Raw genomic sequence first — 20314 nt, 5'->3', positions numbered from 1 at the left:
TGTATAAATTGTATGTGTAATTGGCTTTTCCATGATTGGAGGGCCTGTAAATCAAATGCTACTAGTAGGCCTGCAGCCCTGATTGTGCCACCCCCATGAGTAGCCCTGTAAACATGGCTCAGACCTGCCACTGCAGTGTCTATGTGTGCAGTTTAAACTGCCCATTCAACCTGGCAAGTATACCCACTTGCCAGGCTGAAACCTTGTGTTTTATACATGTAGGTCACCCATAAGGTGGGTATGTTGAAGGTAGGACGTGTACTGGTGTGTTTTTACATGTCCTCACACTGAAATACTGCCAACTTCGGTTTTCACTGTTGCAAGGCCAATTTCTCTCATGGGTTACCATGGGGGCTGCCTTTAAATAACTTTTAAGTGCATTTTCCCTTTTGCAGCAGATAGAGATGTGACGTTCGAGGTCTCTGAACTCACAATTTAAAAATAAATATTTTGGTAAAGTTGTTTTTTTAATTGTCAGTTTGAAAATGCCACTTTTAGAAAGTGTGCATTTTCTTGCTTAAACCAATCTGTGACTCTGCCTGCTTGTATATTCCCTCTCTGGATCAGACTGACAGTTGGGCTGTTTGTGAATCTCCACTAGACAGTGACACATAGGGACCCTGGGGTGAGTCTGGAACCAGGCCTGGGCAAGGCAGGTTCTTGTGAACAGCAGAGACCTTCCTTCTGGAACCAAGCGGAACCTCTGCCAAGGAGAAGAGCTGGAGGAGGAGTACTGCCCCTTTGCTGTGTGTGCTTTGCTGGGTTGGCCTGCAGTTGCTGCTTCTGCCTTAAAGAGAACAAAGACAGGACCTTGCTGTGTATCCTGCTTGTGAAGTTTCTCCACAGGGAACTGTGTGTTTTGTGCTGCAACAGGAGATAAGACCACCGCCAAAGATGCCGCTGACTGCACCGTGACATGACGACACCACACAGAGCCGTTCCCCAAGTAGCACCGCAACCCTGGTCTCACCGCCACCTGATGCCGTCACCGAGCCGCTGACTGCTAACCAGAGACCCCATTTCTAACACTCTGTCTTCCAAATATCGATTTCCCAAGCATGTATTAATGTTTTGTGACCGAAATCCATTCGCAAAACATTACTATTTTTATCACCAACTCAAAGGAGGTGGTAATCCATTCTCTGACAGGAAGGAGTTCCCTAAGGTCCCATTTTACTTCGTAAATGAAGAAAAACATTTTTTAAGAGCCAGGGTGCCTGGCCTATTTTCATAGCTGCTGCAGTAAATGAGAGTCAAGGCCTCTGGTCTACTTATAAATGATGATAACTTCCAAAACAACATGATAAATAATAAGATGTGACTTATCTCAAGTGTTAATTTCTACCTAAACCAACATATCAAGATGCAGGGCAGGAGTGCCGATTGAGCTGCATTCTGCTATGTCACAGAGGCCTAATCACAGAGACCTTTCTAAATAGAAATATGCAGAACATTCTCTATTTGTTCCAAAAGCTGCAGCACTGTGCTTTTGATGAAGCCCCTAAACAACGGGTTTTGGAAAGAGAAACCTATGGGCTATTTTCCACTAAAGGCAATTTCTCATGGATTCCTTCTTTGAACCATTGAAGAGCTGGATTGTAAGGGAAGGATGAGTGACATGCTTTTTAGGTTGAGCATTCGAGACCTCTTGTATATACTTTAGTATATATTTCTATACTTCTTTGTGGGGTCTCTGCTTTTTCACTGGTTTGTTTCAGTATCCTTAAAAAAATCCTTGCTTGCTAGTGGTCAATCCTTGCTCTTTGTCCCACCTTTTCCATAGTTGTACACTCCCCTGGAGCATGGCCCTAGTACTTGTATCCTTCCACTTGTGCCTATGTAGTATGGGCCTAGGGATTACTTTTTCCTTAGGCTAATAGCATTTGACCAGAGCACTGGATCTTTCAGTGGCTCCGGTCTATTTCTGTTAACAGGGCTCTGGTCTATTACTTATTTTCATCTGCAGTCATGTGTGACTTTGTTTATTCCATTCCTTACTCTCCTTCATGCACGTTTTAGACGTAGATGTTGCATTATAAAGCCGGCCCTGCATAGATTATTCACTTTTTAAATGTGATGTTGATTTTTTTATTGCTTTTTAAACATTTACATTTTTGTGTGTTTCAGTAACTTGCTTTTTGGGTAAATATTAACAGGTATCGACTTTGTAGAAGGATGAAAGATAAATTGTATTTATAGGTATGTTTATATGGTGTTCAATGTGAGTTATTAGCATTAGGTAGGCTGCGTGGCGATTTAACTTTATTTATTTTTTGCAAAACTGGTTACAAACCTAAGCAGAACAACACATGCCATAAAATTAAGTTCATTTTTATCACACAACAAAGCATATAAATTATTTAATGTTGAATGCAACGTGGAAGTTTATAAAGCAAATGCTTTCTTTTGAAATAATCTCTTTATTATGTAGCACGCTGGAATACGTTTTCTTAACAATTTGAAAGCTTGGGAAGTAGCATTGTGTCTTTGTGTGAAGCTTAGCATCCGTGTATTATATCACTCTGCCTTTCTGAAATAAACATTCACAGATGCTGGTTGTAAAATGGATAAAAATCTTTACAGCTGGCTGTTTAACTTCTTTTCGTCTTAGTGAATAGTTGTCTGCTACTTTAACTCATTGACAGGCTATTTAACTGTTTCACACCAATCCATATGTAGATGCAGGGCTGCTTTAGCGCTGGCGTTGCCTTGTCCGACAGTGTTTTTTGGTGCCCCCACCCCATGACTAACCCCTTAGAATTCCTTACTACCACCGGGCAAATTAGCCCCTCATTTTTCTTTAGCCCCAATTTCACATACATTTATTTGTTTTAAAGCACTTGTAAAATATGGCTTTAATAATCCACTCAGTTATTTACATAAAATACCGTTCTGTTCTTTGAGCAGGCATGTCAACTCTCTACGCTACCATTTGGCGAGTTAGAGCTGCTTTGTACCAAACCCCCATCTTTTCCCTTGGCAGGAACATTAATCACAATAGGTATCTTGATATTTTAATTGTTTCCTAAAGGCTGAACACAAACGGAGTTTTCAACAGGTGCTTTAAAAAATCCCACGTTTTGTAAGTTATTGCTAAACACAGCGCCTCCTTGAGGTTAGTGCCCCCAAATCGAGACTCACCACCCGGTGCAGCTGCACCACTTGCACCACATCTAATGCGTAGATGAATTATTCACTTTTAAATGCGATGTTGATTTTTATATTGTTTTTAAACATTTATTATATATATACTAAGAGGAGAGACCCCAAACTAGTAATATAAAACAATAAAAAATAATAGCAACATTTTCAATTTCAACTGCAGAAACAGGAAGAAGGGAAATAGAAATGCTTTAGTTATATATACGGCCACTAGATTTTTATGGCTAAAAGGACCTCAGTGTGCAGCAGAGTTGACCAGATTTATGTAAAAAAAAGTCCACTTATGCATTTACAACACAAATAGCTCTAACTAAAAAAAATGCGAGACCTATTGCATTGCAAATGCTTGTTTAGCCTTGAGAAAGCCGCTTTCTGCTGCTAAACGTGGGTTGGATCTGTCTGTTTTATGTTTGTTTTGCTTTTAATATTTCCTATGCATCATTTTCCTGCAATACCTAATGAAAATACAATTGATGGGCGGCCTTTCAAACGGACTCAAGTAGAAATTAGTGTACTACTTTTGAAGGTTCAACTTCAAAATACTGTGTATTGTGTACCGTGTACTTCAAAAGTAGTACACTAATTTCTACTTAAGTCCGTTTGAAAGGCCGCCCATCAATTGTATTTTCATTAGGTATTGCAGGAAAATGATGCATAGGAAATATTAAAAGAGGCTTTTTGATCTCATGTATTATTAAACACCAGTTTAGTATCTGGTGGGCTCTGTGAGCACTTGCTGCTTCTTTCTGTTTTGGTTATACCTTCCTGCAATATTGATGTGAAAATAGGTAACCGACTTGTTTTTTTGCTTTCCCATTGAGACTGGTTGACTATAGAACTTGTTATGGCCACTTTACATCAGGGATGTTTCTCAGTTTTAAGTAGAATTCAGTCAATGTGAGTACAACTGATGCGATTCTGATAATTAGCATTACATTTAAATCTCCTCCTAATTGAGCAGAAGAAATGAATCCATTACTTTTCCTGTAGGCAAGTGACCTAATTAAACATTTTGTTTCAGAAATCTCGTGATTTATGTGGAAACTATAAGGACCTATTGTTTTTTCTTTCCAATCTAACATCGATCGGAGCTCCTGGTAGGATTGGCATAACATTATACATGTTGTGAAATAATTAAATGTTACCTAAAATGGGCGAAAGAACATCTCTTTCATTCATAAATGTCCAAATGAATTGCATCATCTGCTAAAAACTGTTCTAGGTTTGGAATAGCAACTCGGAAATCCCTTATTGCAGAACTTCTACCTTTGAAAATGTATATAGTGCATATCTATAGCAAAAGACAATCATCTACATAAAATTTGCTGTACAAATAAATTGATGTGCAAGGTTCGAAATGCTGTACACATGCATTCGCTTATTGATCATTGTGCCAGTGCAATCATCCAGAACAGATAACTGCTTATGCCTTGAGCATGAGCGTCTCTGTTTAGCCCTTCCCATTGAATGTGGACAGCTAGGTTTCAGTGCATTTGTGGATCAGGTTGCATTCTTCTTCTGCCTGTTTCATACTCCGTTGTTCGGTCCTTTGGTCCCCTCCCCTTTGCTCTGCCCCCCTGCTCTCTCTCCTCCTGATTCCTCACCTCTACTCAGCACTTCTGCTCCCTGCTGTGGTCGCCTCACCTCTCCTCCACTACACTCCTCTGCTCTCTTCTGCAATCTCCTTACCAGTGGTGTAACATTAGCCCCCACACCCCCCATGGTGTGGGGGGCCCCTGAGCTCCAGGGTGTAGCATTCTCCCCAGCCTGGGAGCCCCCCAATGAATGTGCCACACACAGAGCTATTTATTACAAGCCTTTATTCTTCAGCATGTAACCGCAAACTCAGCACTGTAAACCTGCATTCACTCCACCACGTTCTAAAATGTGCACCATCATTCTATGGAGTCTTTTTAGGATCCAAAAGGGATTCCATCATACATACTCACAAGACACAACATCTCCCTGTCTGTTAAATAAAAAATATACATTTTTCTACAATATATAAACATTATAGCTCTTCAATGGGCCTTCTTGGCATTTTGTTGACTTGTCTAGATCGTGTCTTTAGAAACTGGACATCAATAGTCAGAGCATCCATGATCTACTTCAGTGATGTATGATCAGTGGCAGTCGGGGATTCGCAAGTGTCCTCTCTGAGCCAGTCTCTACATAGACATTAGGGTCCAATGAGCTTCAAGCAACATATTTGAAGGGCAAGGAATCTAACATGATAGATTTTCCTGGAAGTCCAACTGACCTAAGATGTTGGAGAATAAGATCCCTTCCACCACCTTTCATAACATGACAGAAATAACTCAATAACAAAGTAACTCAGGAATTTGGTATTGGGACTCATCTCTGGGATAGCCAGATGGCCAGGTGAGCAATCGAAATCGCAGGGAGGTAGGTAGCTGAAGTGTGTATCTTATAGAGGTGTCTAATTAATGTATGACGGCAGATACCATGCATAAATTAGAATCATATGTTGGGAGAGTCAAGTAGAAGTAGTGCCAAAGCTCTGTGAACAGGTCCATCCACCAACATCTCAGTCTGACACTCCTTTCCTCCACAGACAGCATTTTCAATACCTCAGGGTAGTATTTTCACTTAATCATTATTGCTGAGGTGATCTCTGGTATCTTCTTCTAGTGCAGTGATCCGCTCGGAGGGAGCGCTGGCATGTTTGTGGCAAAATTTGACAGCCAATGTAGTGTCGGTAAAAAAGTGAGGCCTGTTGTCATCATTGACATGTACTTTGTCATGATATACCAGTACATGCTGGATTCCAGCAACCATGAGAAATTGTTTGGCTGGAAGAAACTCACAGCGGGTTGCCTGAACTATCAGGGTGAAATTCTGGTACAGTGAAAATTCATTTGTTCCCTGCAGGGACGTAAACTAGGCCCTTGTGGTGCGGGGGCCCAAGATCCAGGGGGCCCCCTCAGCACAGTGACCTGGCCTCAGAGCTCCAGAGTGAGTCCGGAGGGGGCTCCCCCATGTACTTTGCAGAGGGGCCCCCTCAAGTTTCGTTACACCATTGGTTCCCTGGTACGTCTTAAGATGGTGTTACTGTCTTCATAATTCTGGAGGCAGGCTATGACAGGTGATCGAAGCGCGCCCAGAGAGGGGGCACAGGCCCAAAGAGTGATACACTTGAGCCACCGAAAACACAGGCATGAGAACTTCTTCAAAAAGAGAGCAGAGCATTGTTTTAGTGTGGACTTCCATCATATCCATGGTTGATGACTTTGGATTGACTAGAACTAAAATATTATTACACCTTGAGCACATCTCTAAGTCTTCCTTTTAGCTTTGATTAACAGCAAGTACTTTTCCATGAGGAATAATTGCTTCCTGTCGGACATGACAGTGTCCTTGGAATTGAATAACAGGCTCTCCAATCGGTTAAGTTGGTCATTGACCATGTTGAACCATTCCTTCATATGTCAAATCTATTGGTGAGTGAGTACATTTTGGCATCAATAGTGTTGAGGCTTTGTTTCTTATCCAGGAGGATATCCCTGAAATCTTGCTGACCATGGGAGTTGCTCAACACTTCAGCCAATGAATCATTTTGGTCCTGGTCCTCACCCATATTTCTTGTAGGTCTTTCGATTTCAAAAGGCGGATTGGATTGCCTTCCATCTTACTTGCCCATTTTGTTGTAATTATGGTAAGAGGAGGCTTCTGCTAAACTCATAGATGAACTGCAGCCAGCTATAGTAGATCAGAAGTTGGGCTGTTCAGTTCCAATGAAGTTGTGTGCTGTAAGTTCCTCCACACATCGGCTGCAGGGAGCAGGAAACCAAGGAGCACTAGCAGGGCATGAACGCCACCACAGGAGCGTTTCACACTTATGAGGTTTGTCGTTATCAATGTTAAAATTACAATTCAGGTGGCCACTAAGAGGGTGCTACAGGTAAACCAGGCATGGGTTTTGATACAATGATGACACTCAAACTAGGCTGCTTAGGATGTTCTTCATCAGAGTTCTTTCCAGTAAAGTTCCAGTAGTCTTCATTAAGTGATCCTTCTGGCTTCTTTGGTGATAATAGTCACTGTCCAGGAGGTTACAGATTTATTTGGATGGCTTGGTCTTCATATTGTATAGTGTTATCTTTGGATCAGGGTATTGCTACTTTCTGTTGTGTTCCCTTTTCAAGACTCTCTGTCATAGGCATCTCATAGGTATTTCAAGTTGTATTTATGCAAAGATGTGCAATCCTTTTGAACCAGGCAGCATTAGCTCCAGCAAATCTCCGATTATTTCTGCCAATTCCTGACTATATCAGTGGTAATGTCATTTCTTGATTGACCTTCCATAACCTTTTTCATTAGTTTTAGTAAAACCATCATGTACAATTCTAAGTAAGAAACTAGAAAAGTTAGTTTGTTGAGTTGTTCAAACTTTATATGTCATTAATAGTTTTGGAAAAGCAGCGATTTTATGGTGTTAAAGAATGCAGAAACTTCGTTCAATGATGCAGCCAAATGATTTGGAATTATGTTACTTATGTTTAATAATGATGGTCGTGGGAGACATGCCCTTCCTTTATTCCTGATACTGAATTAAGTGATTTAGGGCCTGATTTAGATGTTGACGGTAACAGTCCCCTGTCGACTTTTAGACTGAAAACATGTCTGCTGCCATGATATCTTCCCGCCATATTTAGATGTCGGGGGTCCCATAGCCAGAAGCCTGCATTGGAAACACTGTCTCCACAAAGAAACACCTCCCACATTGACAGCGGGAGAGGGAATAGTGGATGCTAGTGGGACCCCAGCCACCCTTTTTTGCCGTGCAGATTTGGCTGTGCCTTACTGCCAAGAAAAAAATGAAGGTCCAACTTCCACTTTCTGAGGGGGAAAGGAAGGAAAACTCACCTTTTTCCCCATTACTCCTCCATCTTCGACTGGACAAACCTGCAGTCACTGTTGCCACTGATCCATGGAGAAAACACAACCCCTTTTTCGCCGAACTCAAAGGTAGGGATGCCGCATTGCCAGGGTACATTGGGTGGGCACAGCACAGGAGGTCGGGACCACTGCAGGTATATACATGTCAAAGTAATTTTTTTGAATCACTGTGACATGCATATGTCAGGAAGACAAATGTGTCACACATGGTTGGGGACTCACTGGCACAGCATGCATGTCGCACAAAAACACAACTGTCATTGTGGTGCCATCATTCATTGCAAAATGAGTGCTGGCACCACAGTGATGGTACACTGGAAAACGGTGTCCATGTGTGCACAATGCAAGAGGACCTGTACTGGTAGGTTTGTGCTATCTGTTGTGTTTCTGCTGTGTATGTGAGTCAGTACGTGTGTGTGGGTGTGTGGATTGGCTACTTGAGTGGAGGGAGCTGGACTGGGTGGTGTGGCTGTGTCTGTATGTGTTTCACTTGCTTGTGAGACCGATGTGTATGTTGTGTTGCCGTGTGACACATTCAGGTGAGTGTTGTTGTTGTGTGGCAGATGTTGTCGTGCTGTGTGTAGTTGTGCTTTTGTGTGAATGTGTTTAGGTAACTAAGGGGGTTATCCCAACTTTGGAGGAGGTGGTAATCCGTCCCAAATGTGACGATTTACCACCAGCCGTATTACGAGTTCCATAGGATATAATGGACTCGTAATACGGCTGGTGGTATATCCGTCACTTTACCGTCACTTTTGGGACGGATTACCACTTCCTCCAAAGTTGGAATAACCCCCTAAGTGTGTAGTTGTGTTGGTTGTTGTGGTGGTGTCATATTTCGGTGCCGTTTCAATGGTGTGTGTATGTTGTGCCATGGATGGATGTCAATGTGTGTTTTCGGCATGTACGGGTTGTGTTGTGTTGGAATTGTAATGGATGATGGTGTGTATGTGGTATGCTGCGTAGTGTGTAGTACAGGGGTACACATATGGCTAAGTGAAAGTGTGTGTATGTCACTTACCTCTATTCCATAGCCCCTGCCATTGTACAAAGCCCATTGGGTCCTGCTGTCATCTCCCTCCATCAGAAATCCATCGCAAGTTCACCGCTTGCAGAGCTGTAACATCTACATATGGCAGGCGGAATGCTGCTGACTTGATGATCTTTTTGGGTCTGCCACCGAAGCGGCTTGGCGATAACACTCCCAAAATCTAAATAGAGCCCTTAATTTTTTGATGTTTTGCAGAACTTAGGGCCAGATGTAGTAAGATATGATTTTGCGACTCGGAAATTGAGAGGCGGTGCGACTCGCAATTTCCGAGTTGCAAAATCATATGCAGAATAGTGTCCATGACACCTTCAGCGAATCGCAAGGGGGTCGCAAAGACCCACCTCATTAATATTGCGATTCCCTGCAGTCACAGGGATGGTGGCCTGCTGGAGACAGCAGACCTTCATGTCTGTGACTGCTTTTTTAATAAAGCAGCTTTTTTTGTTTGTATTGTAGCCCGTTTTCCTTAAAGGAAAACGAGTTGCAGTACAAAAGAAAAAATGAAACCATTTAGTTTAGTTTTTTCAGAGTTGGCACTGGACCACTGCCTGCTCTGAAAAAATATTTATGGCGACATTCACAAAGGGAAAGGGGTCCCATGCGGACCCCTTCCCTTTTGCGAATGAGTTAGCACCCACTTGACATGGGTGCTAACTGCTAATTGCTTTGCGACCGCGGTCACAAAGCAATTCTGCATCGCGGTGCGACTCGCAAATAGGAAGGGAACACCCCTTCCTATTTGCGAGTCGCATTCCCATTTTGCGAGTAGGCACTGACTCGCAAAATGGGATTGTGCATCGCGATGTGTGTTTTGCATGGCGCAGACTGCAAATTTCGTGGGTGGGGGAGGGAGGGTGACAATTACAATTTCAAAACTCTCTAGGCTCTTGCCACTATTTGTGCCATTTTTTACTCTCCTTCCAGCAGATTGCCCATGTTCTGTTTGCCTAGTTGTAGACTGATTAGCTTTTAGTATCGAAGGTGCTAGAACCTCAGTCATTTTTTACATATTTTAGGCATTTTGTTATGTATTTGTTGTCCTATACCCACAAATCTCATTGATGGATTATAAACAGGAGTGAGATTATCATCTTTTCTAATCATTTAGAGAATTTCCTTAACCCACTGCAAGAAGATTGGAGGTCAAGATTTCACGTCCTTGGGGCAATGTTGTATTGTCAGACGTGTACAATGTTTGCCCCTCAGGTTTTTGACTATGTGAATGTGAGTCGGTGAATTAGTTAATTCTGTTTTTTACTAAGGCTTACTTGTAGTAGACACTCTCTTGTGTACACATCAGATACTTTCACCCCCCCCTAATTGACCATCATTGCTTTGTAGTTCGCTGAAATCTCTTCCCAAATTTAGGAGTACCAAATATTGTCATTTTCTCTGTAGCAGTCATTTCCTTCTTTTCACCTTTGCCTCAGGGCCTTATAGGGTTTCTATCAACCTGACCTATTCACCTAATTTTTGAACAGCCGTACAATACACTCTCATTCTCTAGGTACACATCAGCCCCATCACCAGTCACCCTGGTACTAGTGGTTTCTCCTCAGAAAAAGCAAAAGTCTTTATTAACTCAAAGATAACTTTGATGACTTAGTAAGATTAGCAAGAGCCTTGACAACTCTCTTCTTTATGGGATAGTAGTAGGGGCTACAGTTCATCCTCTGTGTTTCTTCAGTTGGTGCCTTTATTTTTCCTTCTTCTACCATACTGTCAGTCTAACAGAAAGAAGCTAGCCCTTACAAGTAAACAGAAGTCTGGCAGAAAGCTGTCTGTTCTGACTCACTTGGATATGTATTTCTGGTCCATCCTGACGCAGGGTGCCAAGCTTTCATGAGGAGTTATTCATGATCTTCTTGCCTCACCTTCAACATCTGTCTTTGTCCTTTAACCTGCTCGATACACTTCTTTGGATTAATCATTTACCCATATGCAAATTAATTTTAGATTCTGCCTTATTTGGATAAGAACTCTGGTTACACAACCACCTGTGTTCATCCATGCTTGGTGGCAATGGAACGCTTTATATTTAATAACTGGCTAAAACTCAAGCATGATAATTTGCATATCGTTTTCATGAATACCAATCCACAACACTAGCCTTTGTCCAGCTGGATTTCTATAATGGGTGTAAGACCTCTTCCTTAATGTTCTATCAAAATGTTGGGCATCAAACTCAATATTTGGTAGTCGAACTCCTTGACTCAACAAAGTGTTCAGCATCTGCTAACACCGCACCAACACAAGTAATTTTCTCTGTCTGTTTTTCCTAAGCAATGTGGTTTCCGCCCCATTTCATTCCAACTTACCTATCTCACTCCAGCCAAATCTACTTTGCACATGTAACCCATGGGTACATGCATCCAGTTCAAGTTCCATCATTTGCCAGGCTCTTCACTGCCAATGTCCAGAGTTCATTGTAAAATTCACCTCAGTGATTTCAGCTGTACCCTGTACTCACATTCTCATCTTCTCTCCATTCTGTAGATCCCCCGGTCAAGATTAGGTGATTAGGCTTCAGTGGTCTTTAATACTAAAGTTTGCAACGTACACCCTTAACTAGATGTGGAGCATTACTGAGTATCTACCTTTTCGGAAGGTTTTAGAGCCCTAGTAATTCTAACTGTAAGCATGTATGCTCTACTGTTTTCTTTCCATTCTTCTTTGTTAGACTAAGTACCAAGAACCACCCAAAGTGCTAAATGTTACTCTTAAAATGCCCGGTAAACATAATTGCACCTCCGGACGATTGATTTCTAAAGGAATCTATCAACACCTCCGTAAGATAGAGAGGGAGAAGGGAGTGGTATGGATCTTCTTCTGTCTGGCTTATATGTTGTGGTGGGTTAGTTCTACCAGTGTCTAGGACTGTTATAAAGTCAAAGGGTGTGCTCCACATATAGAATACAAGAGAGGTAGTTGATTTCTGTGACATAGCCCCCTAAAACAGAATTTTACTTACTTAGAGTGACAATGATAGATGTTAAAATTAGTGCAATCATTAACATGGAATGGTAAGCTCGACAAGTTAAAGATAGCAAACAGGATTGGTTGATATTGGTAATATAGAGCCTCAGTGAGGGGCACCAGTCGCGATGTTTATATTCCATTACTTTGCTTTGCTCTAAATTTCAGAGGGATGGACATAGAAGGAATACAATGCTATTTGAGTATGATAATGCTGTATAAATCGTTTTGATTCCCTCAAAAGTTAGGTGTCTGGGTATTTACAAAAGTAAACACCATAATAGTTTAGCCAGTGTTACATGAAAGGCAAATGCATTTATAATTGTTAATATGTGCATTGTATTTTTTCAGGGCGTGCTTCCTGGAACAGGGTCAGCTTCACAGCAAGACATATCTGCTATGATTAGTGCCACCTATAATCAGCTTAATCATGGAAAGATGTTATTATCCTCATTCGAGAAGCCAGGTATGCCAGATCAACTTGAATATCCCACTAAAGAGCCTAAAGAAGACATTGTACAGGAAGCTATTACTCATCCTCCTCATTCCATACTGTCCTCTGAAGAGACAGCATATGGAAGTGAAAACTATAGTTCTTTTAATTCTTGTGTTATACCTCTTGCGATCAACACAGTTGGTGTTCATAGTACTACTACAACTTACAGCACGACTAAAACAAAGTGGCTGAAAGACAACCAGGAAGCTTTGAAACCAGATTCTGCTGACTTGTTCTATGTGCCACTGAAGGATTCTATTGGTGCCCTAGAAATCGAAATAGAAAGGCTACAGGCTGAAAAGAAGGAGCAGAAAAAACTTCAAGAAATCAAAGAAAAGCTCTTGTTTCAGGCCAGCATGGAAAAGAGACTCTTACAGGAAGCTTTACAGGAGAGCAATACACTACTGCATATGTGGGCTTCAAAGAGTGAACAGTATTGGAGGGAACCATATTTTAGGCATTCTCAGGAAAACAATGGAGTCCATGAACAACAGCCAAAAATGTCTATTACAACTGAGCCGATGAATGTTAGACATGAGACTAAAAAAGAGAAAGATCATTGTTTACAAGGACTGTACATGCCACAGAACAGACGCATGACCATTTCTCAGCAAATGTCAGCTATTGAAAAAGAAAAGGGCATCTGCTTCCCAGTTACTGAGCATCATGACGAGAAGAGGGGACAAAATCAAGATCTTGTTCATTCTGAAAAAGGTACACTAGAATTTACAACCATATCAAATATAGTTAGTGAAACAGAAGTAAGGAGCGTTCAATGGCACACAGAAAAGAATGACTGCAGGTCGGACTGCAACATGACAAAGGAAAACAGTGATGAATGGAGCCAAATGTGGTCAACTGTGCAAACAAATCTACATCCACATAATCAAGAGTTGAAGTCTCATGAAGGGTGTCACACCAAGAAACGACTGTCACCTGAGAAAGAGAAAAGTAAACTGTTAAATATAGTATGGAATATAGAGCAACAAAACCCAGAATACATTTCTAAACTGTCACTGAATGATGAGTTAGACACATGTTTACTAAGATGTTCTTTAGATGAACAGTTTGATAGATACCATCAGCAGACATTGTCATTGCATGGAGAGAAGGATAGTGAAGGTCAGAAAGTGCAGCCCCATGAGAAATCAGATTCCAAAAGTATGCCTGATGACTTGCAGTACAGCTTCTCCAAAATATTGTGTACTTTAAAAAAAGAAATTGATTTGATCTCGCACAAAGTAGAAGTTGTAGAACAGGAGAAACAGAGTTATTTTGATAAAATCCATTCACTTGAGGAAGCATGTTCCAAGGCTCGTCAGGAAATAATGGAGTTACAGGAAGAGAAACTCAAATATTTTGAAAAGGTCTTTGTCTTAGAGAGAGAGAAGGAAAAGTATGCACAGCAAGTGCAATTGCTGGAGCAGGAGAACAGGGATTCTTCCAAACAGATCAATTTAATCACAGACTGTAGGTCTAAAATATGTCATTTGGAGGAAGAGAACAAAAACTATTCCCAAAAAATATGTGCATTAATGACAGAAGTTACTGACTGTTCTCAAAATTTGTTACAATTGCAGAAAGAGAATGAAAATTATTGTCAGAAAATCTGCTTGCTGGAGGATGAAAAAAAGAGAAACTGTGAATTTTTGTGTGAACTTAAAGAGAAGGCTGATTTGTACTTTCAGAAAATATCTACATTAGAGCAAGATAACGCTAGATATTCTCTACAAATGTGTATGGTGAAACAAGAGAACAGTATACTGTATGAAAAATTAAATAGCATTGAGGAAGAGATTGATAGATACTCCCAGAAAATAATAGGTTCATATGAAACTTATTCTGAATACAACTCAGTGTTATCAAGGCCTATGAATGCGACCAGCAAAGGTTCAAATAAACATGATTACCCTATAGAAGTAGAAAGTATTTTGAGTTCTAGCAACGTGTGTTTCAACAACAACACCAGCAGTCAAGCCCAGAATGACAACAGCACTGAATATTCGAAAACAGCTAATAAAAGTGATGGACTAGACAGAGAAAAAATGTCCCAGAAACTAATTAGCTTGGAGCAAAAGAAGTGTACTTTCTTTCAACTCATAAGTGATCTGGGAGAGGAGCGAAAGAATCATTCACAGCGAATTTCTGAACTATTGCATGATAAAGAGAAGTATTTGAAAAAAGTGTACAATATGGAAGAAGAAAACATCAAGGTTTCTGAAAAAAATGATGTCCTTGATGCTGAGAAACAAACTTTGTTGGGGCATGTGAACAATTTAAAGACAGAAAAAGAAGAACACTTGAAAGAAATATTCAAGATTAAAGAAGAGTATGCAAAAAGCCGCCAAATGCTTGCTCAACAACAGAAAGATAACACAAAGCTCAGGAATAAAATTCATAAGGTTCGGAAAGAAGCTTCCGATGAAGTAGTGGCATCTAAAGAAGCTATGTACAGTATCATTTCTGAGAATAAGGATTTGAAGGAACTCGTACTCCATCTAAAAGGTAATTATGAAAATGTGATTAAAGAGACAATGCTTGGGATGGAGGAAATAATTAAAGGTTTAGAGACAGAAAATGAGAGCCTTCTTAACAGAATACATCAAATGGAAACTGAAACAGCCTTAGAAATCAGCAAACAAGTGGAGCAAATTCTGAAGGAAAGAGAACAATTGATTAATACAATTGGGGAACTAGAGTTGATGGATGAGGATGAGGCAAGGTCCAAGGAAAATGCTGGTTACATTCTAAACCCATCTGACAATGAAAATGTGTTGTCGCAAGACTCTTTTGTAGCTGGGGAAGCTAATAAAGTTGTCAGCATGCAGCAGGCTCACGCGGGCTTTGCAAATAATTCAAAAAGAGAGATTGATTATGAAATAATTGATAAGGAATTGGATAAAGAAACTAATTTGGCGTTTAGAGAACTTAAAGTCATCTCTGAAGATCACAATGATTCAGAGATGGCTAATCTTGATGGTCAGCCATTCAATAAGGTCACACCGTGCAGTGTTTCTGAATGCTGTGGACTCTTATTAACACCTCTGGACCAACAACACATCTCAGCCAAGGTAAAATGAGCTTTGATTGGATTGGTTGTATTTTGCTTTAGTGCATTAAATGCTGTGTTTTACATTATGTTTCAAACATGTAAACATCACACACCGACCATTTTTACCATGAAAAACATTGATCAAGCATTTGTGTTATGCAAGAAATGAAGGAATAGATAATAATAGATTTAAATAACAGATAAACTTCTAAAAACATGTTGTAACATTGATTTGCATAATAGTAAATTAATTTGATCTTTGTGTATTATTTGGCATCAACGATGTTTTCAAAATGTATTCAGCAAGCTCTGTGATAATTATTTGGTTACTTCTTTAAATTGAAGTGGAACTGTCTTGCAGTTGGAAGGACCTGTGGACTGAAGCTTTATTTCCTATTGCTTCTCTTTAGAAGTCTTTTTTTAAATAAGAGCCTTGCCAGGGTGCAGCTTATAAAGATATATGGGACAGTGTACTCCCTGTCGTTTATTATAAGGGTATTGCAAGTTACCAGAGTTCCATGACCATATAGAGGAACGCGGAAGAAGGCCTAGTTCCTTTATAATGTTGTGGAGCTCTGAAGTGACTTGCAATATCCTTATCATGTACAGCAGGGGGTGTTTTATTCCTTATAAAACATGCTCACTACAATACATTTCCCACAAACCACTTAAATCCTTTGTGCAAAGCTCTTTCACATGAAAAAGGGAGAGCATGCTTGCCAACATCAAGAATTAAAATATAGGTCCTCATTATGACTTTGGTGGTAAATCCCACTTACCGCCATGCTGACTGCCGCCAACATACTGCAGCGGCGGCAGATATCCGCTCACCATATTATGACACACACACACATCAATCTGTCACTATTCAGCCACAGACACAAGTCTGCCACATCAAAGGTCAGTGATAAACTGGTGGTATCCATACCCACACCGTTATGCCAACAGAACAACGTCCACCACATTATGACCCACGAATCACCATGGCGGATATTCAATGGCAGTAAACCATTGGCGGTACATGCTGCCGCGCTCAAAATACACACACACATACAAAACAACACTACATTGGTCAATTCAAATAACACACACCTGACACCCATATACACTAAAACCACACCACTATAAAACACACACACACACACATTACCCACAACCCTTTACGAATACAAACCATTGGCACGAAACAGACACCACCACTACAGGCAAAACCAGAACCACACGCCACCTACACCTATACACCACCCACGCACCCCACATCATACACCCCAACACATTACCCTACACACCCTCACCTACACAACTCACACAACACCAATGGCACCACAAAGTCCCCCGATTCTCAGAGGAGGAGCTAAGGGCCATGGTGAGGAAATCATCTGGGTAGAGCCACAGCTATTTGGAGCACAGGTGCAACAGATATCCGTTGGTAGGAAGATGGAGCTATGGCAGAGAATCGTGGACAGGGTCAATGCAGTGGGACAGCACCCCAGAACAAGGGACGACATCAGGAAGAGGTGGAACGACCTACAGGGGATGGTACGTTCCATTGCAGCAAGACACCAACTAGCTGTACAGAGGACTGGCTGTGGACCCCCATGTCCTCCCCCACAACAAACAACATGGGAGGAGCAAGTCTTGGCAATCATGCATCCTGAGGCAATAGCCAGAGTAGCAGGAGGACTGGACTCTGGTACGTCAACTCTATACTACTACTACCCCCCTATCTGCATGCCATCAGGGGCCTCTGGACAGTCGCTTATCCAGCCAAAGTCACACACCACCACAGAGCCTCCCCCATCTGAAAACACCACCACAGCTCCCACCCAGCGTACCCATACCTCTGTCCCCAGGACACGTCAATCAGCAGTGTGTTCACCACTACAGGGACCCCAGGGCACCCCTCATACCCAAGACAATCAGGGACCTGGGGTCAGTGGCAGTGGGCACACAGTTCAACAGTTCAAGGGACAGAGGCACAGGACAACAGGGAAACTGGGAGGACTGCTGTGAACCAGGGGAAGGACAGGCCCAGGGAACCTACTCTCTAGGAGGCACTTGCAGAGATCCTGGGAGCCTACCAACATTCCCAGGATATGCTGGGCCAGATCCTAGACAACGTGCAGGAGAACAGACGGCTGCAGGAGGGACAGTACCAGGGGATCATGGAGGACTTGCAGGCCATCAACACCACCCTGGTCTCCATAGCAGACATGGCCAACATTATGAGGGAGGCAGCCTCACAATAGCGGGCCCCTGCCACTATCCAGACATCTGAACTTCCTTACACCTCCGCTGCCGCTAGTGGACAGGAGGCCCTGCCACAGGACCAACATGTCACCAGCACCCCTCCCCCTGCAGAAGGTGAACCATCCCGCAAACGTTCCTTGCGAAGTATTGAGTATGTTACATTTTTAAAGTATGTATTCGTTTAAGCAGGTTCAAACATTGCAATTCAACTGTACAGTAATGTTCACATAGGAAAGACCTGTAGTTGGCTGCAGTGATCACACCAGGAGTGATAGTGGGGCACCAACATCTGCAAAATGAGTTTCCAAAGGGGGCAGTGAGTGGGCAAAGAAGTGGGAAATAACAGCATGCCAGGACCGAAGATAACCTAAATAATGACAATGAAATGTGAAGGAACACTGTCTTACCTGTGCTTTGGCGGTATGTGCCCCTCCCCATGCCTTGGTGGCTAACATTATAACTGGTAGTGCACTGCATAGTGCGTAGGGCTCTCCCTGTGTGTGAGTGGTGTGTATGTCAATGGTGGTGTTGGTGCAGCCATTGATCCAGTGTATCCTTTGTCTATTCCCCCCCTTTTTGTTTTGTCACCCTGTCCTTATGTCCTGGCAGAGGAGCAGAGGAACCGGCGACAGAGGGAGCTGCTTCCCACAGGACCTAGGAGCCAGAGTCCACCAATGCTGAGGGCACCAGTGGGACAGAGAGTGAGGGGAGCACCACGGTGGAAACAGGAGGGGACAGTTCGGACACAGATACCTCCTCCGATGGAAGCTCCCTGGTGGTGGCGGACACCTCTGTGACCACCCCAGCTACAAGTACAGCTGTCACCCCCATACCAGCATCACCCTCCCAGCAGCCTCTCATTGAGTTTCCCGTGCCCGCTCACCCAGGAGGGTGGGCATCTCCTTCGCCCCAGGCACCTCAGGCCCTGCCCCATTTAGCCCTGCTGCCCTGAGTGAATAGGCTATTGACCTCCTATGATCCATATCTGTAGGGCAGTCAACCATTGTGAATGCCATCCAGGGGCTGGCAGCCCAGATGCAACAGACTAATGCATTCCTGGAGGGCATTCACACTGGCTTGGCGGCCCAACAGAGATCAATCCAGGCTCTGGCCTCCTTTCTGATAGCAGCCATTGACCCTGTTTCCACCCTCCCCCCTCCAACTTCCTCTTCCCAATCCCATTCCCCTCAACCCCAACCTATCCCAAGCACAGGCAGATGAGCATGCACACAAGACAATACATAAGACTGGCACGGGCAAACACAAGCACCACACATAATCCCACAGGCACTCGTACAAACACCATCCAGATGCAGACATAACAACATCCACAATTCCCACTGTCTCCCCCTCCTCCTCTACTCCCTCCCAGTTGCGTCTACACTTACACCTGCTTGTACTACATCCTCATCCACTACCAAACGCAAGCACTCAGACACCCACCAGCCATCCACCTCACAACAGCATCCAGCCCATGCACCTGCACCCAAACACAGCAGACAGACACCGCCTACAACCACTCCCTCTTCCTCCACTCCTAAACCTTCTCCCTGTTCCCGCCCCAGTGTCCCTAAGAAGTTATTCCTCTCCTCCATTGACCACTTCCCTATCCCTCCCCCGTCCTTCACGTCTGGCCAGGGTGTCAAAAACCCAGGGAAGCACCTCAGCCACCCATTCCACCGGCCCAGTAGTCTCCACACCCACTCTTGCTGGGAAAGGATGCAAGGCACCAGACAGCCTCAAGGAAAGGGTGCCTGGATCAGATGCGGGCTGGAAGAGCAAGAAGCCTGTCCCAACTGCTGCCAGGAAGGCAAGGAGCCTGCGCCAGCTGCTGCTAGGAAGGGCAAGGAGCCTGCCCGAGATGCTGTCAGGAAAGGCAGGGAGCATGCACCAGCTGCTGCCAGAAAGGGCAAGGAGCCAGCACCAGCAGGCAAATAGGACAAGGGGCCTGGTGCAGGGACTCAGGCGGAGCCCCCACCACCAACAATGGTTGTGCAGCCGTCCGAGGCTGCGGAGGATGGGCAGGAGCTTCACCCCACCACCACCAGCAGCAGCACCACCACCACCAGTGGGCAGCTGTCCGAGGCTGCAGGGGATGGGCTGGAGCTTCCCCCCACCAGCAGCAGCAGCACCACCACCACCAGTGGGCAGCCGTCCGAGGCTGCAGGGGATGGGCTGGAGCTTTCCCCCACCAGCAGCAGCAGCACCACCACCACCAGTGGGCATCCATCCAAGGCTGCAGGGGATGGGCTGGAGCTTCCCCCACCAGTAGCAGCACCACCACCACCAGTGGGAAGCCAACAGCACCACCACTGAGCAGCCATCCGAGGCTGCAGGGGATGGGCTGGAGCCTCCCCCCATCAGCAGTTGCAGCACCACCACCACTAAGCAGCCGTCACCTCTGGCG

The 20314-nt window shown here is 43.4% G+C and overlaps 1 protein-coding gene across 1 annotated transcript in view; it reads left to right on the top strand.

The window, feature by feature from the left end:
* The window catches only part of C1_2H4orf50 (chromosome 1_2 C4orf50 homolog), a 180321-nt gene extending 164636 nt beyond the window's left edge, over window positions 1-15685 (top strand). Inside the window, exon 6 of the mRNA XM_069205863.1 lies at window positions 12461-15685. Within this exon, the coding sequence (XP_069061964.1) occupies window positions 12461-15685 (3225 nt within the window). The remainder of the gene's footprint in view (window positions 1-12460) is intronic.
* The last annotated feature ends 4629 nt before the right edge of the window (window positions 15686-20314 follow it).

The sequence above is a fragment of the Pleurodeles waltl genome, chromosome 1_2 (assembly GCF_031143425.1).
Source record: "Pleurodeles waltl isolate 20211129_DDA chromosome 1_2, aPleWal1.hap1.20221129, whole genome shotgun sequence".
Classification (NCBI taxonomy): Eukaryota; Metazoa; Chordata; class Amphibia; order Caudata; family Salamandridae; genus Pleurodeles; species Pleurodeles waltl.
Note: the sequence above shows the minus strand (reverse complement) of the source record. Positions and strands in the feature narration are given on the sequence as shown.